At 39.6% G+C, this 22,629-nt stretch overlaps 1 protein-coding gene across 19 annotated transcripts in view; it reads right to left on the bottom strand.

Moving 5' to 3' along the window:
• Positions 1-22,629, bottom strand: part of SETD5 (SET domain containing 5) — a 92,093-nt gene that overhangs the window by 34,703 nt on the left and 34,761 nt on the right. For 3 of the 19 annotated variants that reach the window (XM_017874137.1, XM_017874130.1, XM_017874132.1), the window contains 15 exons: positions 18,402-18,588; positions 17,362-17,585; positions 13,873-14,065; positions 13,485-13,590; positions 12,950-13,158; positions 12,553-12,611; positions 11,534-11,712; positions 10,567-10,605; positions 6,813-7,055; positions 5,751-5,899; positions 5,245-5,362; positions 4,094-4,203; positions 1,919-2,171; positions 1,483-1,566; positions 265-522 (listed from right to left, as the gene is read on the bottom strand). In XM_017874137.1, the coding sequence (XP_017729626.1) occupies positions 265-522; positions 1,483-1,566; positions 1,919-2,171; positions 4,094-4,203; positions 5,245-5,362; positions 5,751-5,899; positions 6,813-7,055; positions 10,567-10,605; positions 11,534-11,712; positions 12,553-12,611; positions 12,950-13,158; positions 13,485-13,590; positions 13,873-13,964 (1,899 nt within the window). In that variant the 5' untranslated portion in view covers positions 13,965-14,065; positions 17,362-17,585; positions 18,402-18,588. Of the gene's footprint in view, positions 1-264; positions 523-1,482; positions 1,567-1,918; positions 2,172-4,093; positions 4,204-5,244; positions 5,363-5,750; positions 5,900-6,812; positions 7,056-10,566; positions 10,606-11,533; positions 11,713-12,552; positions 12,612-12,804; positions 12,846-12,949; positions 13,159-13,253; positions 13,448-13,484; positions 13,591-13,872; positions 14,066-17,361; positions 17,586-18,401; positions 18,589-22,629 lie in introns of those variants that run through there. The other 16 variants (XM_017874150.1, XM_017874146.1, XM_017874140.1 and 13 more) reach the window with 13 other exon arrangements.

Raw genomic sequence — 22,629 nt, forward strand, 5'->3', positions numbered from 1 at the left:
AAAAAAAAAGGTAATTCTTAAATGCAAAAATGTATACACTTAAATGAACTAAAGAGGCTAGGGACAAACGTTTGGGTTATTTCTATTTCTAATAAGCATTTATAAAATAGGCCAATGAAATGGTTCCAGTTACACAGTTAATGGCCTTATTTATTGTGATACAGAGCGAAGGTGAAAAAACTGATTTTAAAAATTCCAAAAATTAGGTAATTGACATTAGCAAAGGTGAAGATGTCTAAGCTCTGAAGTCTTTTCAACTCTTACCCCTGCTTGGGAAGACCTCCGGGTATTCACACCAACACTCTGTGGGATGCTTGGGATGGTAACATTTGAAGCAGAGTTGCTAACTTCAGATTCAAGGGCTTCAGTTTTTGTCTCTTCACCAACAGGAGTCTCTGAAGTGGTTGTAGTAATCTCTACATCAGAGTTGCTCTGTTCCAAAGGCTGATCTCGCCGCTTCTTTCTTTTCTCTAAGTTTTCAAAAGCATGCATGATGGCTTCTACCTTTCTATCTTCCCTGGTCTAGAAAGAAATAGTATTGGTGTAGAAGAAAGCTTCAAATGAGTACGAGGGATAGCCTTTATAAAAGTATTTTTAATGGAAATTTATAGAAATTCATTTAACTACCAGTAAGATGACACATATAACTTGGAAAACACAAGAAAAAACTAAAAATAAAATATTTCATTTTAAACATGGGGAATAGTTGTAAATAAAGGCAAAGTCAAACATAAACTTTTCAAAAAGGGTCAATTATTTTGAAACTTTTTAATATGAAAACAGGATGGGTGCGGTGGCTCATGCCTATAATCCCAGTACTTTGGGAGGCCGAGGTGGGAAGATCACAAGGTCAGGAGACTGAGACCGTCTTGGCCAACATGGTGAAACCCCATCTCTACTACAACACAAAAAATTAGCCGGGCATGGTGGCACAAGCCTACAATCCCAGCTACTTGGGAGGCTGAGGCAGGGGAATTGCTTGAACCTGGGAGGTAGAGGTTGCGGTGAGCTGAGATTGTGCCACTGCACTCCAGCCTGGCGAAAAAGCAAGACTCGGTCTTAAAAAAAAAAAGTCATCAAATCAGGGTCATAAACACACAGGGCTGGTTTCAGCATAAAAGCAGAGAATTTTAGTTCATATGACTAAAAGGGTTTAAAAAAATTCAAAACTCACACAAACCTAGAAAACTCCTAATTCAGAGCAAACCAACTATAACACATTTTGATTCTGACCAGCCAGTTTTTCGGAAACCAGACTGTTATAAAAAAAACCTCTTAAAACCATCACTAGATAATAATCACTAGAAAACTACTGTGTGTACAGAGAAAAAGAAATCAAAGAATTATAATAAAATCTTTATTATGAAAAAGCTGAAATTATAACCTCCAGGTCAAATCAATGAGATGATACAAAGTTAAGAGAACAAAAGAACATGATGGAGGTAGCAGGAATAAGGAGCAAAGGAATGTCACAGTACTCACCCTCCTGCTATGAGCTAGGTTCTCCTGGTCATCTATAACCTCTTCTTTCTCTTCTTCTGGTTTTTCTTCTGGATTGTCTACTTCCTTTAAGATAGAGGCAATATTCAGCTGTACTCAAGCTCTGAGAAAAAATCAATCTGTTTTATTCTGGTAGCTTAAAACTCTCTATAACAATCTCTAATGCTTTCAAGTGTTAACTCATGTGAGGCCACATGGTAAACATAAATGATAAGCTCTATTCTCTGGTGCAAAACCAGCAAAGGATGTTTTTGACTTTGTAAAACAGAAAGAAATGAATGAACACAATACACGCACATTGATATAAAGGGCATTAAGTGTTACTATAGCTCCCCTACTTAAACCATGCGGCAACTCAGGTTCCCCTTCCTTCGGAGGATTGATGACATAGCATCATCATTTGACCAGGGGCGATTACCTCATGATCACTGGATACAGGTACTTTTTCTGGAACTTCTTGTGATTGCTGGTCATTATTCTCCTCTGGAGCCTCATTCTGCTGCTCCATCTCTAGCTCTTTCCGTCGTGCTTTTCTACGTCTAGTCTCTGCTCCAATGGTGGGTAGGCTTGGAGGAGGTGGTGGGAGTGGCAGTTCTGTAGCATTAGGATTCCTTTTTTGTATAGGACAATTCCGGTTTCCCTTGTGACAGGCACAGTCCACTTTATAATTACTGCTCCAAAGAAACAACCAAAATGCCTGTCTCAGTATCCCTGAAATTCAGTTACATTATCCATTTACCCTCTCAAAATATCAGCCCAGTAATTTCCTCTGATATGATCACTGAATAAGTTAAACAGAGAAATTAGAGAGTCCTATACTTTTGTTTTTCTTTTTACTGAAGATGGAGTCTCACTCTGTCATCCAGGCTGGAGTGCAGTGGTGCATCACAGTTCACTGTAACCTCTGCTTCCTGGGCTCAAGTGATCCTATTAACTCAGCCTCCTGAGTAGCTGGGACTACATGCCCAGCTAATTTTTTTTATTTTCGGCAGAGATGAGGTTTTGCCTTTTTGTCGAGGCTGGTCTCGAACTCCTGGGCTCAAGTGATCCTCGAGCCTTAGCCTCCCAAAGTGCTGGGATTACAGGGATGAGTCACCGCGCCTGACGTAACACTTTCAATATTCTGTCTTTCTCTGTGTAACCCCAATTCTACTCCATGGTCAGTGGGAAAAAAAAGAACACCCTCCCTAAATCCAATCCCCCTAGTGGTTTATTAGCTAGTTAGTAGGCAATGAATCAAGGATAAAGGCTGATGTGGCCATACTCATTTTGTGCCCACCATTACATGTCCTCACTTTTACCTACTAATTCCCTACTTCTTAAAACCTTTTCTGGGCCGGGCGTGGTGGCTCACGCCTGTAATCCCAGCACTTTGGGAGGCCGAGGTGGGCGGATCATGAGGTCAGGAGATCGAGACCGTCCTGGCTAACATGGTGAAACCCCGTCTCTACTAAAAATACAAAAAAAATTAGCCGGGCGTGGTGGCAGGCGTCTATAGTCCCAGCTACTCGGGAGGCTGAGGCAGGAGAATGGCGTGAACCCGGGAGGCGGAGCTTGCAGTGAGCTGAGATCCAGCCACTGCACTCCAGCCTGGGCGAAAGAGCGAGACTCCGTCTCAAAAAAAAATAAATAAATAAAAATAAAACCTTTTCTTTTCATTTTCCTTGATGAATTAAACAGAACATCTTTTTTCTTACACCTGGGCCAAACATCACGTTACCACATAACCTCTATTTTGCCCCAAATGACCAAGGAACAAAAAACATATACTTTATAAAATCCACCACATATTCATCTATGAATTGCCATTTATGGTTTTCTGCACTGTCATATACAGCTAGATAACATGGTTTCTGTGGACAGGGTGGATCTTTAAATCCCACTCCTAGCTTTATAAGGTTGTAACTGACAAATTCTATTTTTTATTTTTTTAAAAAATAATAACATCAAATTCTATTTTTTTTTAAGATGGAGTCTCCCCTGTTGCCAGGTTGGAGTGCAGTGGCACGATCTTGGCTCACTACAGCCTCTGTCTCTCAAGTTCAAGTGATTCTCCTGCCTCAGCCTCTCGAGTGGCTGGGACTACAGGCGTGTGCCACCACGCCTGGCTAATTTTTGTATTTTTAGTAGAGACAAGGTTTCATTGTTGGCCAGGATGGTCTCGATTTCCTGACCTCGTGATCCGCCCACCTCAGCCTTCCAAAGTGCTGGGATTACAGGCATGAGCCGCTGTGCCTTGGCCTAAATTCCCATTTTATATGGTCCCTGACATAAGTACTCAGCACATAACAACAGGATGCTATTTTAATTTCCAGGAGTATCTCATACATATATATCCATTTTGCTATTCTTGCTAAGAAGGCATAAGTGAAAACACTTTTGTCAGGAAACTTGTGAGCAATATCATATAAGGTATCCATATCTCTAAAAAAAATCTTGTCTTTTCCTTTACAATTTCTAGGCAGAAAATTCATTAGTCATGGAAAGATTAAGTAAACAAAGGAAAAGGCAAGAAACAAAGCAGACTTTAGAGTGAATAGCTTAATATATAAGACAAGGACATTCATGTTAGGAAAGGTTTTTGAGATCTTACCAGTTACTATACTCATAATCAAATGCTATGGTGACCTCAGCATCCTTGGTGATGGCAGACACAGCATAGATGCACAGGTGAATCATCCCATCTGCAATCATGTGTCGCACCTGTGTGAAAAGGCATCTGGTTGGATTTTTCACAAAGACCATGAACTTTCCGTAAGAGAAAAAAAACCATACTTTCTCTCTATTTTAGAGTTATAGTAATCTCTATTTAACTCAATCTTTTTATCTGAAACTATTATACTGTACTGGCTTGAAAATTTATGATACTTCTTGAAATACGTGGAGAAACCTTGAGATGTTAGAAATCAGGGTAAAAATCTCTACTTTTACATCTTTTTTTTTTTTTTTTGGAGATGAAGTCTTGCTCTGTCGCTCAGGCTGGAGTGGAGAGGCGCGATCTCGGCTCACTGCAACCTCTGCCTCCCGGGTTCAAGCAATTCTCCTGTGTCAGCGTCTTGAGTAGCTGGGAATACAGGCACATGCCACCATGCCCGGCTGATTTTTGTATTTTTTTTTAGTAGAGACGGGGTTTCACCATGTTGGCCAGGCTGGTCTCGAACTCCTGACCTTGTGATCTGCCCGCCTCAGGCTTCCAAAGTGCTGGGATTACAGGCATGAGCCACCGCGCCCAGCTGCTTTCACATCTTATAGCTGTTTCCAGCTCCACCAGAGAATTAAAATTCCTTAGCCAGTAAGTAAAGCTCTGTGGATTTTCTTGCTTTATTTGATGTGGCTGCTCTGAGTAATGAATTCTAGAAATGCCTAGATCCTCTCATAGAACACTACTTACTAAAATCTAAAGAAGTTGCAACCAAATAACTTAGTTAGGCCTGATGACATCTACTTACACCGTATGGCAATTTCTTTAATACAACTACACTTGATTTTCTTATCCAGTCTAGCTTTCTCCTTAGCAAATGCTAACTTGCTCTTTTCTATTTCTGCCTTCTCTAAAGAAAATTCTTTCCTTGCTCCCATTTTCTCAGTATAAAAGCACCATTACTTTTGTTTTTCACCTCTCACAACGAAATATCACGACTATTATCTACAGACCTTTATGTGAGTGAAGTTTTCACACTGTTTCTTCAGTAAGCTTGTCATTTGATGGTTCCAGTCAAAGGGAAGTTGCTACAGATATCTTACCTCTGCATTTGGTGTACATGATCTTCTGATGAACCGAGCATCATTACCGAAAGTACGGGCATCCACACACATCTCTACACCATTGAATTTTGAGTAGAAGAGCACAAAGGGGTATGGTCTAGGGATATAATTAAAATTCCTGTAATTCTCAACACAAATAAGAAAGCCACCCCATTGACTCCAAATATGAAGCATATGCTGAGAGAAGCAGCAGCAGTCTTTTACAATGCCTAAACTTGGAAAACATCACATGCTTGTCTGCTTTTGATTAAAGAACAAGCACAAAGCAAGGAATGCTTGGCTTGGAAAGGAGTTGTCACCACTTTGTACATTAAACAATTTGCAGATTTACTTGTACTTCTCTACAAATAGCAGACAGGCGTGAGCTTATCTGAGCTGTGATTTTTTTCTCCCAAGAGCATCCTATCAAACAGAATGATTTTTACAACAACACTGGTCAACCAGGTCCACCTTAGCCCTCACTGCTTAATGAATGATGTTCTTACTTTTTGAAGAAATGCCCATTGACCTCAAATTGCTGTCGTAACATGACTTTCCCACGATACTCTATTATAAGAGTGTCCAAAGCCAAATCTCTTGCAGCCCTCAGGATCTTCCGATGCTTTTGAACACGAGTGACTCTTCCCAGCTGTAACTGAATAAAACCAGAGCAGTAACATTACACAACAGCAAGAACACCTTAGTAGACACTCAAATTATTTCAAAATTAAGGAAAACATGCTAACATTTTCAGGTTTTATCTGTATAGGTTAAATTTAGATCAATGATGAGAAATTTTAAAATGTGACAAAAGCTCAATTTTTCTAAGAGACATACTACATCTAGTGAAACTGCCTCCCCAGGAAAGGCAAGATAAAAAAACAAAACAAAACACAAACAAACAAAACAAAACAAAAAACACAAAAAATCATCATTAAAATTTCAGTGACTCTATCTCTAAAATAAAGTTGAGAAAGAACATGCTTAACTTTCTATAAATCTTAGATAATTCCTACCTAGGTTATATAAAATTTCCCATACTAAGTCATCTTTTTTTTTTTTTTAAGAGACAGGGTATCACTGTCACCCAGGCTGGAGTGCAGTGGTGCAATCATAACTTACTATAACCTCAAATTCATTCAAGTGATCCTTCCACCTCAGCCTCCCCAGTAGCTGAGACTTACAGGTGTGTACCATCACAACGGCTAACTTTTAATTTTTTTGTAAAGAGAGGGTCTCACTATGTTGTACAGGCTGGTTTTGAACTGCTGGCCTCAAGCAATCCTCCCACCTTGGCTTCTTGCCAAAATGTTGTATTCTAGGAGTGAGCCACTGCACACAGCCTCAATTCATCTATTTTTTATTAATAAAGGTAGTTTAAAAATATGTATCCAGATAGTTTCCAGTTAATATAACCTACTTTTGGTTACATATGATCAAGACCGGTCTAATCTGTTATTCTATGGCCTTGTACATTTGGAAGGAACAGTAATTCCAATCCATTACCCTCTTTCTGGGTTCTTAAAATTTCAGATACTTAAGAGAGTCTTCAACCCTTTGGTGCTTACCTGCATTTGGGAACCAATCACTGTGTTATTACAGGCCAATTCAGTCTTATTAATAGTGTCTAAAATAGTAGGTTTGCCCACAAATTCCTTGCTAGAATGTAGGTGTTGTTCAAGGGCGTTCTGTACATCTGCACTGTACTGATTAGTGAAAGCTTCTTCATACTGGTCAGTCCATAGTCTTATCCGATTTTCCCAGCCCTCAGTTGTATTCTCATCTAAATTCTGTGCTTCAGAGGGAGAATTCTGTAGAAAACAAATTAAGGGAGGTTAGTAAAGTCCATGCATAAATAGGGGTTGGGAATGGGGTGGGACAAGTTGGGGTTCCAGAGAAAATTTATCACTTGGCAACTGATGTGGCATAAAAGAGTAATGGACTGGGAGTCAGAGGATCTGGTTTCTATCATGCTTTTGTTACCAATGAGAGGTGAGACCTTGAACAACTTCTTTAAATGGGGAAGCTCAGTTTCTCCATTTATAAAGTAAGAAATTAATTGGGATCATAGTTTCACCCCATCACTGTGATTTTATGACCATTTTAAAGTCATAAAAATCAATTTTCTTATCAAAAGACTGACATCAAGTTCATAAGAAAATCTTCATAAAAATGAACAGCAGAGACCTCACATTTACCACTGCTTAAATTTTTCATACTCACTCTGTAGTTGGTGTTAGCCCAAATTGGTTTTTTGACTATTCTCCAGGAGAATGAATGTTTTCGTGTCACTTATTATTTTCATAATTCATGTTCATTCTAAACCTACATATGACCTTAATCAGTCAATCAATCTCATCAATCCAATCATAATCTTACTACCCATATAAAAAGTTATTATTTGAGTATATCTTTCTAACACCCTATTTTCAAAATTTTAAATTACCACATTCTAAATAATCTGAAGAGGTGAAGTGAGGGGAGAGGAGTAGGTAGGGAGAATACAGAAAATGTGTAAGAGGTACTTTGCTATACTCCTTTAGGAAAACCATTGCCTTCTATGGTGACAGTATTGAGAAAAGATTACAACAACTCAGGAACAGCTTCCTAGGCAGACAGTGCCTGAGCTACAAAGACAAAGCTTAAGCCCAATACATGCTCTCCTCCATGGTGTTCAAGACTTAAGTGCCATCAGAAAACAAAACAAACACTGACAGTAATGATGTCATGCTAGTGATGATTAGAAGGAAAAGACACTGTAGTACCAAAGCTACTTGAAAATCCATGTCCACATTAAACTTGCAAACAGGCACAACAAAATTAAATATACTTTCCATGAATGGCACAGAAAACACGGATGCTTATCATAACACTTTCTTTTGCCACTTTTGCATCACTGTTGCTGACTGATTATTGTCTACTATCCTTTCTGCAAGGAACAGGAGTATGAAGAAAAAAAATCAACACTATTGTTTCCACATTTCTTACTAGAGTCCAAAAGACTGAACAATAAACAAAGGGATCTAAAGAAACACCTAAGGCCAACATACTGACAATCAGATTATCACTTTCTTGACATCAGTAGCAGTTATGCAACAGAATAGTGCAAAATCTTAGGCTTAACTGAGCTTACAGACTAGTGGGATTGGCAGTGTTCAAACAATATTCCCAGCTTTAAGTAGCAATCGTTAAACTTGCGACTTGGTAAGTGTACTGTATTCTGGAAGTCTCTGTCACAGTATTAGCCATTGTTTACTAATCTCACTATGTGTTTATTCTGCTGTCCCATCCTTCAAGGCATTAGAGACTCTACCTCGGTTGGGTTTAGAGTAGTGGTTCTCAATTGAGGGAAATTTTGCACCCAGGTGACATTTGGTAATATCTGAAGACATTTTTGATAATCTCAACTGAGTGTATGAGTGTTACCGGCATCTAGTGGGTAGACACCAGGGATTCTGTTCACATCTTGAAAGCACAGAACAGTACCTTCCACAACACAGATTTGGTCCAAACAGTCAGCAGTGTCAAGACTGAGAAACCCTGATTTACAATTAAGTCTTCAGGAGGGAAGCTGCTCTTGACACTGGGATTAAAAATCCAAATGATATGTTTTTTTCTAATTCTTAGGGCTCCCACCTGGAACACTGGAGGAGTTTTAAACTAGTAATTCTGAGCATAAAATTTATAACTCAACTTAGAATTAAAAGACTCAAAATGACTAGTAATTTTTTTTTTCTGTCTAAATTTTAACACACCTATGAGGCTGTCAACCTCCCAAAACTGAAAGCAAAATATGGGGTTTATGTGCAGTTTTCTGGTAGAGCCAGTCTATACCTTTCAAAAGGTTTCGAGCTTCTGGAGATGAGTTATGATAGTTGCTTGATGAGAGAAAAGCATTTAGTAGCCGGGATTAGGGCAATTATCTGCCTCCAAAGTCTATTTAAAAGGCCCCTCTCTAAGCAAATGAGACAAAAATAAAGGGGCAGCTAAAGCAAACTTGGCCACTTGCAGGAGACAGATCCAGCAAAGAAATGATTAATTTGTCTTCCAAGACACATCCCAGGCCTCTGATGCTCTCCCAACACTTTCACAGGTATGTGCAAGTCTGTTTACAGATATTAAGTGAGGTCTCTGAACTTTAGGTAAAGTGCTACCTGTAATCTTTGCTAACACCAGTCACATTGGTGCTGCACATAAAGCAATCCTAAAAAAGCTTATCCTTACTGAATTTTTTTTTTTGAGATAGAGTCTTGCTCTGTTGCCCAGGCTGGAGTGGCGTGATCTCGGCTCACTACAACTGCTGCCTCGTGGGTTCAAGTGATTCTCCTGCCTCAGCCTCCCAAGTAGTTGGGACTACAGGTGCCTCCACCATGCCTGGCTAATTTTGGTATTTTTAGTAGATACGGGGTTTTACCATGTTGGCTAAGCTGGTTTTGAATTCCCGACCTCAGGTGATCAACTTGCCTTGGTCTTCCAAAGTGCTAGGATTACAGGCATGAGCCACTGAGCCTGGCCTTACAAAAGATTTTAATGTTTATGCCCTATAACTCTCAATAGGAAAGAGCTTGCTTTTGTATCATTTAAGAATATGAATACTTACAAACTCGAATTTAATTCTAATTAAATGCTTTGAAGCCCTCAGTAATAATTTGGGAGGTATGTTTTCCTCCTATATATATATATACATAGGTAAAGGAGGATACCAGACAGCATAATCAAATCTCCTTTTGGCAAACTGTTTTTAATCAACCAGCACCTAACAGTTATTTTAAACCATTCCACATAATTGCTCTATTCTCCAAGTTCTTTACAAAGTCATACCTCATAAACTCTTTTATTTGATATCTTAAGAAACACGCTAGCATTATCTAAGTCTTTTCCACCAAACAGATATGCTAAGAGAAAACAGTAATTCTTATCAGTAATACAAGCTTCCTGCAATTAAAGCCCACACAGTGCTAGGGTAGATGCACAAGAGATCCTATATCATTACCAGAAAACTCCACTCCTAAGGTTGAGTTCAATCACAGTGACAGAATATACCAGCCTCATGTTGTTTGGAAAAATGTCACTTACCCCCTACAAAAGCAATGCATGAAAAACCAATCAATGAAGGCTGATTACAGAAAGGGAAAATATTTCAGAGAATGACCAAGAAAATCTACTTTGGAGAAAAGCTCTATGAAAACTGAATGGCAACAACTACAAACTAATGAAAAGCAGACTCCAAGATTCCCAGACCATCAGTGTCAGGAAAGAAGCTGACCAAAATGCAAGATCACAGTGAAGTAAAACACAGCATCAGCGAAGATTACCCCTTACCTTCATCCGCAAGGACTTCCGGGATCCCTCTCGAAATGCCTATCCCAAGGAGGAAAACAAGTAGAACAAACAAAACTTGGTACCAAGAATGACAGTTATACCTGAGACTAAAACTAAGGCACAAACTAGTGTTCTATTCTGTCCCCGTTTCTCTAGGTAAAAAATACAATAGAATTCCCCAAACTATTATCAAGAATAGGGGTAGCTCAAGGCCAATGAACTCTGAGACTAATTTTAATGCTTTCTACTGTGAAGCTAGGTAATTAACAGGGAAGAGCATGCTCTCTTAAATCCTATATGCACCTCTGATACTAAGAGAAAAAGTAAACAAAAAAAACTTTAAAGTTGCAGATTTACCAGTTTTGCAACTAAGAAGGAAACAAAGACCAATCCCCTTAACAAGGGGTGAACAAGTCACCTAGAAGCAACAAAGTTGCTGTGATGGGGAAGAAAGAACACAAATCAGAAGTTTCTCCCGGAGACTTTTTAGCTGAGAATACAGGAAAGTGACCATGACACTGAGGAAGCCTAGACCATTCAAGAGATGTTTCCTGATTTTTATTTTTTTTGAAACAAGGAAAAACAATCAACCCAAAGATATGAGGCATGTAACCAGGACAAGAATTTCAGACTGTACTTTGGGATTGAGAGGTGGGGAGATACTGTAAGGATAGTGGAAGCCTAGACTTGAGGCTGCAACACATATTGGCTTGTGCCAGGTAGGGCTGGAATTTCATACCTGGGATGGGGGCTGGAGTAGAAGAAACTTTGAGCCAGTGGTGATGATATGGTGTGGCAGAAGAGAGGTTGGTCTACATGTACATAACACAGATTAGCTGATTTTTGCAAGTAGAACAAAAGTGGCCCTTCAAATACCTTGGTCAAACTTCTTAAAAGAATTCTGGTGCATTCTTGCTCCAAAATTTGAGCTATTTCAGACACTTCTATTTATTTTTACCCTACATACCTTGATTTTCTTTGTCTTTGGTGCTGCACGACCCTTTTCTGGACTCTTTTTCCGCTTCTTGGGTTTGGTTCTTCTAACAGTTAAGGTGATGCTTGTAGGTGTGTGCTGTGTTGCTGTATACAACACAGTGGAAGGAGAAAGCTCCTCATCCCAGCTTTCTGTTGCACTGCTATCCCCACCTGAAAAACGATGATTTATTATTTCAGGTACTAATAGCCTCAAAAGTATATTAAAAGTAGCTTATTGTTTTAGATGTACACCACATGCAGTAAGTCATTACTTACATTATTAACTCTCATCATCTGTAAAGCAACGTTAAGTACCCACCTTCCTTATGAAAACAAGATTCTATGTCATTGGCATTAAGCATATAAACCCTATTCCTCATGGTATCTATTTCTCCCCTTGTATTCAGTCTCTAAGCTTCACTGACTCAATCTATAACAATTTGAGACTGGCTAATTTTTAAAAGAGGGATCCATATTTTTGGTGTTCACAAGGAATGCTTTGCTACAGGGCTAAAATGTTCCCAATACATTTCGTTTACAATGGGAGAACTATACTGTGGTCTTGAGAGAACTTCTATCTCTTTCTGTGAAAAGAGCTGGCTGGGGGACCATGGGAACTTATAAGAGAGGTCTTTTTTTTTTTTTTTTTTGAGACGGAGTTTTGCTCTTGTTGCTTAGGCTGGAGTGTAATGGCGCAATCTCGGCTCATGGCAACCTCCGCCTCCCGGGTTCAAGCGATTCTCCTGCCTCAGCCTCCCGAGTAGCTGGGATTACAGGCATGCGCCACCACATCTGGCTATTTTGGATTTTTAGTAGAGATGGGGTTTCTCCATGTTGGTCAGGCTGGTCTCAAACTCCCGACCTCAGGTGATCCGCCTGCTTTGGCCTCCCAAAGTGCTGGGATTACAGGCATGAGCAATTGCACCCGGCCAAGAGGGGTTCTTAAAACCAACATTCAGATCACAGAATATTTATATGTCAAACTGTGGACCTAACCCATCTTCCGCTCACCTGATATGTTGTCCTGCTTCCGCCGATGAAGTCTAATAACCTTCCCCCTGCTCATTCCCCTAAAGAGGGAAAATAAACTTAAAGTAGTCCTTTCAACAGCATGCATCACATCATAGCACACATGGGCGAAGTGTCTCTGCATATGCTACCCCCTCCCTCCCACCTACCAAATGTTTCCAGGACATTAAATTTCATATCAAATTCAATAGCTTTAACATCAATCTCTCATTCCTTGTTGTCAGCAATTCTCACCTAGTGCAGAGAATTCGAGCCAAGGAGCACTAAGGAATCATCTACATTAACAAACACAAGAAAGAATACTTTGAGCTTTTCCCTACTTGTAAGAAACCCTAATCCCAGCAACCCAGACTTAAATTTAGATGGAACAGGATCTTACCTGCACTTGTCACAGTTGAGAAGGAAGCCATCCTGAGAAAGACCACAAGGACACCAGGTAGGTACTGTCTCTCCTTCAGAGTTCGGGCTGTCTCCACAGCGTTCCTCTACGGGCGACGGCAGGCCATTCAGGTCAGAACGAGGGATGATCGTCTGGACAGGGGGAGAAGCAGGAGGTGTCGGAGGAGGAGGGGCTCCGTAATTATGATCCTGAAAATAAGATTTTTTAAATCAACAGTGTCCAAACACTGGCCCCTCTCTCCCCTAAAGTATGGTACATATGGAAAGAAAGAAGAAAGTAGTACCCTTCGTTTTTTGGCTTCAACCAGGAAAGTGATAAAACAAAATGCCAAGGTCAACTGGGACATAAAAACAAGAACAATGATGCAGGGCTAGACGTCCGCTGGAGTCAGGGAAGTGCAAAAGGGGCAACTTCGTCATGCTGCATATAAACATTTCAAGAAAGTCACAATGTATAAGAATGGATTACACTCCAGGAAGATCACTGTTCTGGAGAGAAACAAATGCATACTCACAGCATAAGGCAGTCCTCGACACCCATGCCTCTGAGTGGTCCCATAATTATGAGTGGAATACACGCTCTTCTCATTAACTGCTGGACTAGCCTCCACAGATTCAGGGCTGCACAAAGGCGAAAAGCAATGCATGATAGCATAACACCTAATCTTCCCTTAAACTAACACTTCATTTCCCATTCTAACCCCTCCTCTTTCCACAACCACTAGCCACTAGGATAAGAGAAAGAACTCAGTGAAACAATCTTATTAACATAACTAAGCCTATAAATAACAGTAGGAGTGTTATTAAATGTGGATTTGTGTGTAACATGAAGCCAGTACAGGCAGATGTCTGAAGGCAGGCACCTGAGATACAAGGTGTCCCTAATGACAAACACAAACGTACCAGCTGAGCGGGGAGTTTCCCCTAGAGAAGCCACTCTGGGCTGGTTTAGACTCAGAACTATTCTTCTTAATTGGATCTCTTAATACTTCCATGAAACCTCACATGACATTTGCAGTGAGTGAGATGATGAAAGTGCCTTCTGCACTGCCCCAGGGACCAGGCCCTCTTCCATTCACTACCAAGACAGGATACCCTGAAGAAAGTACAGGTAAAAACAATGGCATCTTATATTTATCATACCTCTCATCTTGACGAACCCCCAACACCTTTCAAATATTAGAGTAATAATTTCTCATCCACCAATGACATGCAAGCATATTAAGGACAAAATAATTTATCAGCTGCATGATAATACCATAGAACTTCAAAATAAAAACTAAACTGGAAAGTTATGTTAGTCTAGTGACAAGTAATAACAACAGTAATGGCCACCATTGTGAACTGCCCATTATTTGTTAGGTGCTTTATATATCTATTAATTCAATTTCAGCAACCACTAAACATGATATATACCCCATTTTTACAGAGGGGGAAGATGTGGTGGTGAAATTACATGACTTCCCCAAGGTTACATACTGACACAGCTAAGATTTGAAACAAAGTCTGTCTGACTCCAAAGTCTATGCTCTTTCCAATACAGAAACGAGGATGACATTCAGTCCTTTAAAGAAAATTATTTGAGACCTTTATTAACCAGGCTTAGTGAGAAGCTTGGTTTAGTATCTTTTTGTACCCTTTGTGAGTAGAAAATAAACTATTCAAGCACAATGTATTATTGTAGAATTATACATGTATTCAAACTTAGAAAATTAACGTAAGCCTTTACAATAAAAAGGCTTTGATGGCAAAGGATAAAATTCAGGTTTATGGGAAGCAAGAACTTCAACTCTGATTGTTACCTGGTTAGGTTTTAGGGAATACTGAAGAATAATTCAAAAATATAAAGTTTGTACAGCTTTGCAGAATAGAATAGTTTGTAATTTATATTAATTAGAACACAGATTCACAAATTAGAAACTCCGATGATTGGTATAACACAAACTTAGAGATTAATGGGTCTTTCAGGGAGTCAAATAATGCATATTGTTTGCTTGAAATAACAGACATTTTTTCCTGCTTAGAGATATACAATATATAGTATGGCAGGAATAAGTGTGCAGTTCAATGTGGTGCAATGTCAATTGAGAAGTGAGGGATCAAAGAAAATTCTGAGACATGTATCCAACTCACCCAGTTATATGCTCCAAAACTGTGAGAAGGGATCTTATTAATAACAGCAAAGGAAATTTCTAGGTGAAGAAGAACTTTAGACAGAGGAAAGTATTCTCTGTTAGTGAGGTGCATGCATTTTATTACTTAAAAGTGTCTGCAAGATGGGAACAGGGGGAGGGGTACATCAAGAATGCAGGTCAGTATTCTTGAGAAAAAGATGATCTGAACATGGCTCACTGAGAGGCAATCATCTCTGAGTATTAGGAAACAGGTGGGGTTTCCTAAATGAAACCAAAGGCAGACAAGCAATAATAAAATGAAGTATAATTTAGTTTCTATGATGGACAGTTAAAAGAAAGTAATAAATTTATACAACATTGTTAATTTACTAGGTACATTACTAAACAAGTATTCCAAAAGCTGTATATATTTTATATAGATTTTGTACCACTGAACACATGGAGTGAAACATGATAGCTGTTTACTAGGAATGGATTTTTTTTGGGGGGTGGGGACAGGAAAAAGGAAAGTTGCATGAAATCAAAGATGGCCATGGAGATGGAGCTATGCTGGTTGTATCTTACCCATCTCCAAACGGGTAAATATGAACATATGCACTTCATGTGCAAGTCTAGGGAATAAAAATAAAATGTATATTGTGGAGGTTAAAAGGCCATCATATTGCACAATACTTTCTAGTTAAGCACAGCATTGAATATATTGCTGTGCATGCCAAATTTAAAATTTAAACTCTTATCTTCTGATGAAGAAACTCTGCAATTTCCATATTGGTTACTGATTAAATACATAGTTAGACATTGACAGGTAACCATAAGATTTCCTAAAATATTCCTTGATATATATACTGGTTTTATATTTAAAATACGAATTAAAAATTTGGAATGGAATTACATCTCTTTAGCAGTCAAACACTTTATGCAAATCTAATTACAGCCTTTCTTCTCCTATCACTGAATTGGACACATACACAGAAACCAGGCTCACAACAGATATACTCCATCAACTGTATTCTAAGTACAACATGCAACCCAGCTGCTATCATGCCATTTCTTGGAATAAAAATGCCTGAAATTCTGTAATGGTAGAATTGGAAATTCAGAAAAATCTTTGCTTTGCTTGTTACATCTACAAATTTTCCTACAAACACACACAAAAATAAATGCATATTGCATATAGTTGCCATCAGATTTAAAATCCTATGAAGTCTAGGTCTAGTTCAGTATGCTGCACTTAATACCAGGTTTAATCTTAAAGTGCCCAGAACAGCGAAATAGGCATGATGAAACATTAATAAATATTAATAATTTAACAGAATGGTATGTAGCTAGTTATTGACATTCTTTCCTTTTGTAGAAATGCGTAACTATGTAGCCAGTTACGACCACAGTATCAGAAATCTGTCTGGAGATCATGAAAGAAAATGTTTCAGGAAATCCTAGAATACGCTGGTGTTAACAGAAACAGTGCAGTCACATATGTAGACCAGAAGTATTTTTATTTCTGGAATTACTCCTGGACTCCCTAGCAGTATTTATGGGCAGTCATGTCTATACTTTGGGGAAAACACCAATTGTAAGATTAACTGCTCTGGGTCTTTTATCTACTAATTCCAAACTTACTGGTTTAACCTCTTTGTTGAAATTTCTCACAAATGTTAATGCTATCTATCGACATAGTTAGACAATCTACATAGTACCAGGTTAGTAGCCGACTTTATAAAAACCTATAAACACAATACAACTGGGCTACCTACTAATGCAGGAAGAGTTTAAAGTATTTATTTGGGGAAAGAGTTGTAAAATGGTAAGTCTCAGTTACTGACATAACTAAATACCTTTTGCATGCAAAAAAACCCAAACCAAAATAAAACAAAAAAAAACAAAAGAAGAAAAAAGCTCTAGAAGAAACAAATCAACCCTTCCCCACTCCCAACCCTCCTTTCTCCTTTTATATGGGAAAAGCCCAAACGCTGCTTTCCATTTTAGACTACCCCAGAATATTATACACTATTTCTCAGGGTAGCTTTAAGTCTTCCTCTTTAAGGAACTCAGTCAACAGGTAAGTTATATTAGGTGGCTTTATGAAGAAATATACACAATCTTTAATAATATTGTTTTAAGGAAGAAAACCACTATTAATCAGGGTTGCCATTCAACCCAGTAATCAGGTACAGTTGCTTTGCTTTGCTGAAGGGGGACGCATCCCCAGGGACTGTGAAAATGGCAAGAGAAACAGGGGAATTAGAGCAACACCCACCTCACTCAAGAAGTGGCTGTGGGATCAAGAGTCTGAACTGGACCTGAACATATTCAAAACACCAGGATTTTTCCAGCCCAGACCCTAATCCCTGGTACTGCCTGGAATAGACTTGGCTTCTGGGGGTGTGCTGCCCCTAGGCCCCTTGGGTCTCTTTCGCTGGACTTTCACATCCTGGTGTAGTGCCACTTCGTCTTGAAAGGTAGGGGGCTTCCACTTCCTTTCTGTAAGCAAGGAAGATTGGGTACAAGGGAGGTAAAAGGACAACAGGGGAATCTGTGAGCAGGGGAATCTTGGACAACTTAAAAGAGAAGGGATACAAAAGACTAAAATTTAAAACTGTGAATAATATATATAAAAGTTGTATAATGAAGGCCTACCTTCATTGTCATTTGTCAATTACATTCTTCAAGAATTGAGAGTATAATTTTAGGGATTGGGCCTTTGGACAAACTCTGAATTCCTAAAGCTGCTCTTAGCTGAAAAGAAAGTTTGGTACCACTGATTTTGAAGGTCCTCTTTCTAGGCAATGAATATTATAAAAATAAACAGATGCCACTGCTCTCCATGTTTTCTACCCCAGATGTCAGAAGGTCTAGGCAACCTGCCCATATAGTTTCGACCCCTTTACTCTAGAACAATGGGAAGTACATAGGAAGAGGACTTCAAGGAAAATCAGTTGGAAAGAACACCTTATCTCCCTCCACCAGAATAATCATTAACTCTACAGAAGCAGGTAGTAATACCTACTTTATTCTAATTTTCCCCACCCATTAAAATAAATGAAAATGAATTCCTACTTTGCAACTTTGGTTCTATTAATTATTTGCCCAGAAATACCCCTCTGAAAACTCTTCCTTCCCCTTCTAATTCCTTTTTTCCTCCAGCTTCAATGGGGGTAAAGGGAAAGGTCTAATGTTAATTATAGTGGGACAGGATCTGGTTAAGAAAATACTACGTATTATCTTATTAGCTATCCATAAGAAAGTTGTCTCCACACAGACTGGTAATTTACCTACAACCTAGAAAGTAGCACTTACTCTGATCCAGCAGCCATATCTGAGTAGGATGTATCTGGTGTGGTGACTCCCAGAGGGATTGCAATGCTCATGACGTCCAACACAGCAGAGATTGGAAATCACGGGGTCCAATTAATGGAGACTGACCACTCTGAGAGTGGGGGTGAGCTGCAGAGCATTATCCAACATGTTATGGACATGAGGAATCCTACAACAGAAAAGGAAAATATCTAGTAAAATAAATACCTAGTTATCAGATAGTTCTTTAAGTTTATCTTAAATGCTACTGAATATTTTTCTGCATTCTTGAACAAGGCTTTTAAGGGATAATTATAAAATAAATATAGCTATAGTGTCCCATGTTTACTATGCATTTCATTAATGTTTCACAAAGCAGGGGGCAAAAGTTATGCTTACTTTTGTTTTCTTTTCAGTTGAAGGGAAAGGAAGAGTCTGCCCATCTCACTAACCAACACTTTCTCCCCATTCTAAAACTGCCCAAACAAAATTTTCTGGCAGCCTAGGATCTAGCAAACAGGTTTTAAGATAAAGGATGGTTATTAGAAATATCCTAGTTTACTTAAACTCTTTAAAAATTCAAGATCTTCGTTTTTTTTTCCTAGGCCACAAATATATGCAGTTTCATAAGCAGTCAATAATGTTATTTCTTCCAAATTAAAAGAGATCAATTTGTTGTTTATACTTGATTGGAAACAGCTGTTTCTTACTGCCTTCTTTTGTCACTGAACACTCTCTTGCTTCTTTTAAATCATCTTAACTATAATTTTGGGAGAAGATGCAATCATCTCAGCAACTTTATTTGTGGGGTAATAATACGCTGCTAGATATGAACAAAAATATAAACCAGGAGGAGGCTGTGCATGCGTGGGTGCAGAGGGTGTATGGGAAATCTCTGTATCTCCTGATGAATTTTCCTGTGAACCTAAAACTGCTCTAAAAAAGTCAATTGTTTTTTAAAAACAACGAAAAAAATCCCGAAATCACGAAGAGTACAGTTTCATGATAAAGACTAAAGAACTGTGTATGAAAAAGCAATGAGCACAGCTTCACATGGTGACCATAAACCAGTGAAATTTGGGAACAGAAAGACTCAGAAGAAAAAAATGCAAAAATAGATTAAGAGATTTGGAGGTATGGTGCAGAGGGAAACAAGTGTTCTTTGTGTGACTTTACGTTAGTAGTTTTACAGTAGTGTAAAAAAACATCAAAAAGATGAAACAAAAAAGCATTTTATGTAGGGGGAATAAAGTCAATGTGAATGTCAAAGATCCATGTTTAACAAGGACTGTTGCAAAAAAGACTACAAAGAGAGTCATGACTGATGCACTGATTCATAATAAGACATTAGAACCATTATTAATACTAAAAAAGCTAAAGGAATGAAAAGTACATGATACTGACTGAATCAACCTAGAGGGTTAATGTAAATTTTATTTTTATTTTTTGAGACAGTTTCACTTTTGTTGCCCAGACTGAAGTGTAATGGTGCAATCTTGGCTCATTGCAACCTCTGCCTCCCGGTTTCAAGAGATTATCTTGCCTCAGCTTTTCAAGTAGCTGAGATTACAGGTGCCCGCCACCATATCTGGTTAATTTTTGTAAGTTTAGTAGAGACAAAGTTTCACTATGTTGGCCAGGCGGTCTCGAACTCCTGATCTCGGGTGATCCACCCACATCTCAGCCTCCCAAAGTGCTAGGATTATAGGCGTGAGCCACCGTGCCTGGCCGGTTAATGTAAATTTTAAATGATAGACGGTCTGAGATGCTCCAATCTTACTTTGATATACACAGATTAATGCAAATAAAAAAAAATTGTGGGCTGGGTGCAGTGGTTCACAACTGTAATCCCAACACTTTAGGAGGCCCAGGTGGATCACCTGAGCTCAGGAATTTGAGACCAGCCGAGGCAACATAGTGAGACCTCATCTCTACAAAAATAGCAAAAAAAAAAAAAAAAAAATCAGCCAGTCATGGTGATGTGCGCCTGTGGTCCCAGCTACTTGGGAGCTGAGGTGGGAGATCACCTGAGCACAGGAGGTAGAGGCTGCGGTGAACCATAATCATGAACTGCACTCCAGCCTGGATGATGAAGTGAGACATCTGAGTACGATAATATGCCTGTTCCTATACCCAATTGGAGGTGACATATAGCTGGGCTGGGGAATGACTGGGCCAGGTGAAGTGGCTCACTCCTGTCATTCCAGCACTTTGAGAGGCCAAGGCAGGTGGATTGCTTGAGCTTGGGAGTTGGAGACCAGCCTGGGAAACATGGTGAGATCTTGTCTCTACTAAAAATACAAAAATTACCTGGTGTGGGCCAGGTGCGGTGGCTCACACCTGTAATCCCAGCATTTTGGGAGGCCAAGGCGGGTGGATCACCTGAGGTCAGGAATTCGAGACCAGCCCGGCCAATGTGGTGAAACCCCTTCGCTACTAAAAACACAAAAATTAGCTGTAGTGGTGCACACTGGCAATTCCAGCTACTGAGGAGGCTGGGGCAGGAGAATCGCTTGAACCCAGGAGGGGGAGGTTGCAGTGAGGTGAGATCACACCACTGCACTCCAGCTTGCGCAACAGAGTGAGACCCCATCTCAAAAAAAAAAAAAAAAAGAAAAAAAAAATCTGGTGTGGTGGCATGCACTTGCAGCCCCAGCCACTCAGGAGGCTGAGGTGGGAGGATTGCTTGAGCCTGGAAGGTGGAGGTTGCAGTGAGCTGAGATCGTGCCAGTGCACTCAGCCTGGGCAACAAAGTGAGACCCTGTTGCCAAAAAAAAAAAAAAAAAAAAAAAAAAAAAAAAAAAAAAAAGTTTTTTGCCTTTAGGCCAATCTTACACATGTATGTTTCCTTTCCCTAACAGTATTTCCAAACAGAGACCTTGGCAGTACATCTTCTAAGCCTTTGGGAAACTGAAGTAAAATCTGTAAATGATAAAACAAGAACACTCATCAAGTAAACCCAAAAGATACAGTTAAATACTGGGGGCTGTTGGTTACAACTCTATTAGTATCACTGTATAATTCAGATTTTTAAAAAAGCCCCAGGCCGGGCGCGGTGGCTCAAGCCTGTAATCCCAGCACTTTGGGAGGCCGAGACGGGCGGATCACGAGGTCAGGAGATCGAGACCATCCTGGCTAACACGGTGAAACCCCGTCTCTACTAAAATACAAAAAAACTAGCCGGGTGAGGTGGCGGGCGCCTGTAGTCCCAGCTACTCGGGAGGCTGAGGCAGGAGAATGGCGTGAACCCGGGAGGCGGAGCTTGCAGTGAGCTGAGATCCAGCCACTGCACTCCAGTCTGGGCAACAGAGTGAGACTCCGCCTCAAAAAAAAAAAAAAAGCCCCAAAGCTGTCTGACCAGATAATCATAAGAAAGTCTGATTATCACTACACTTCCACTGATCAGTAAAGGGAATCTGAATTGTGTTATATTTTCAGTAAAAGACTTAAACCAAAAACCGTACTCAACATTATTAAAAACCCTTTGTTGTAGCTATTACTATTGTACACCCATTTAAAAAATGCACAGTTTAATGGTGAAACCCCATCTCTACTAAAAATACAAAAATTAGCTGGGCATGTTGGCACATGCCTGTGATCCCAGCTACTTGGGAGGCTGAGGCACAAGAATCGTTTGAACCTGGGAAGCAGAGATTGCAGTGAGCTGAGACGGGGCCACTGCACTCCAGCCTGAGCAAAAGTGAGACTCTTGTCTCCAAAAAAAAAAAAAAAAAGGTACAGTTTCCAGATAAAAGACAAGTTATAAACCCAAGATGATAGTTGATATTTTCCTAGAGCAATTTTAAAAGATATACTAAAAGGAAAAGATGGAAAAGTTCCTTCAGATAACATCTTAACGAGTGAATAAATGAGTGCTACACCAACACAGATATTTTGGAAAGCTGATAAATAACTTTAAGAAACATTAAGTCAGCCAGGCGCAGTGGTTCACGCCTGTAATCCCAACACTTTGGGAGGCTGAGGTGGGCGGATCACCTGAGGTCAGGAGTTTAAGACCAGCCTGGCTAACACAGTGAAACCCCATCTCTACTAAAAATACAAAAAAATTAGCTGGGCATGATGGCAGGCGCCTGTAATCCCAGCTACTTGGGAGGCTGAGGCAGGAGAATCTCTTGAACCCGGGAACCAGAGGTTGCAGTGAGTCGAGACCACGCCATTGCACTTCAACATGGGCAACAATAATGAAACTCCGTCTCAAAAAAAAAAAAAA

This window comes from Rhinopithecus bieti, unplaced genomic scaffold (genome assembly GCF_001698545.2).
Source record: "Rhinopithecus bieti isolate Rb0 unplaced genomic scaffold, ASM169854v2 scaffold_7049, whole genome shotgun sequence".
Classification (NCBI taxonomy): Eukaryota; Metazoa; Chordata; class Mammalia; order Primates; family Cercopithecidae; genus Rhinopithecus; species Rhinopithecus bieti.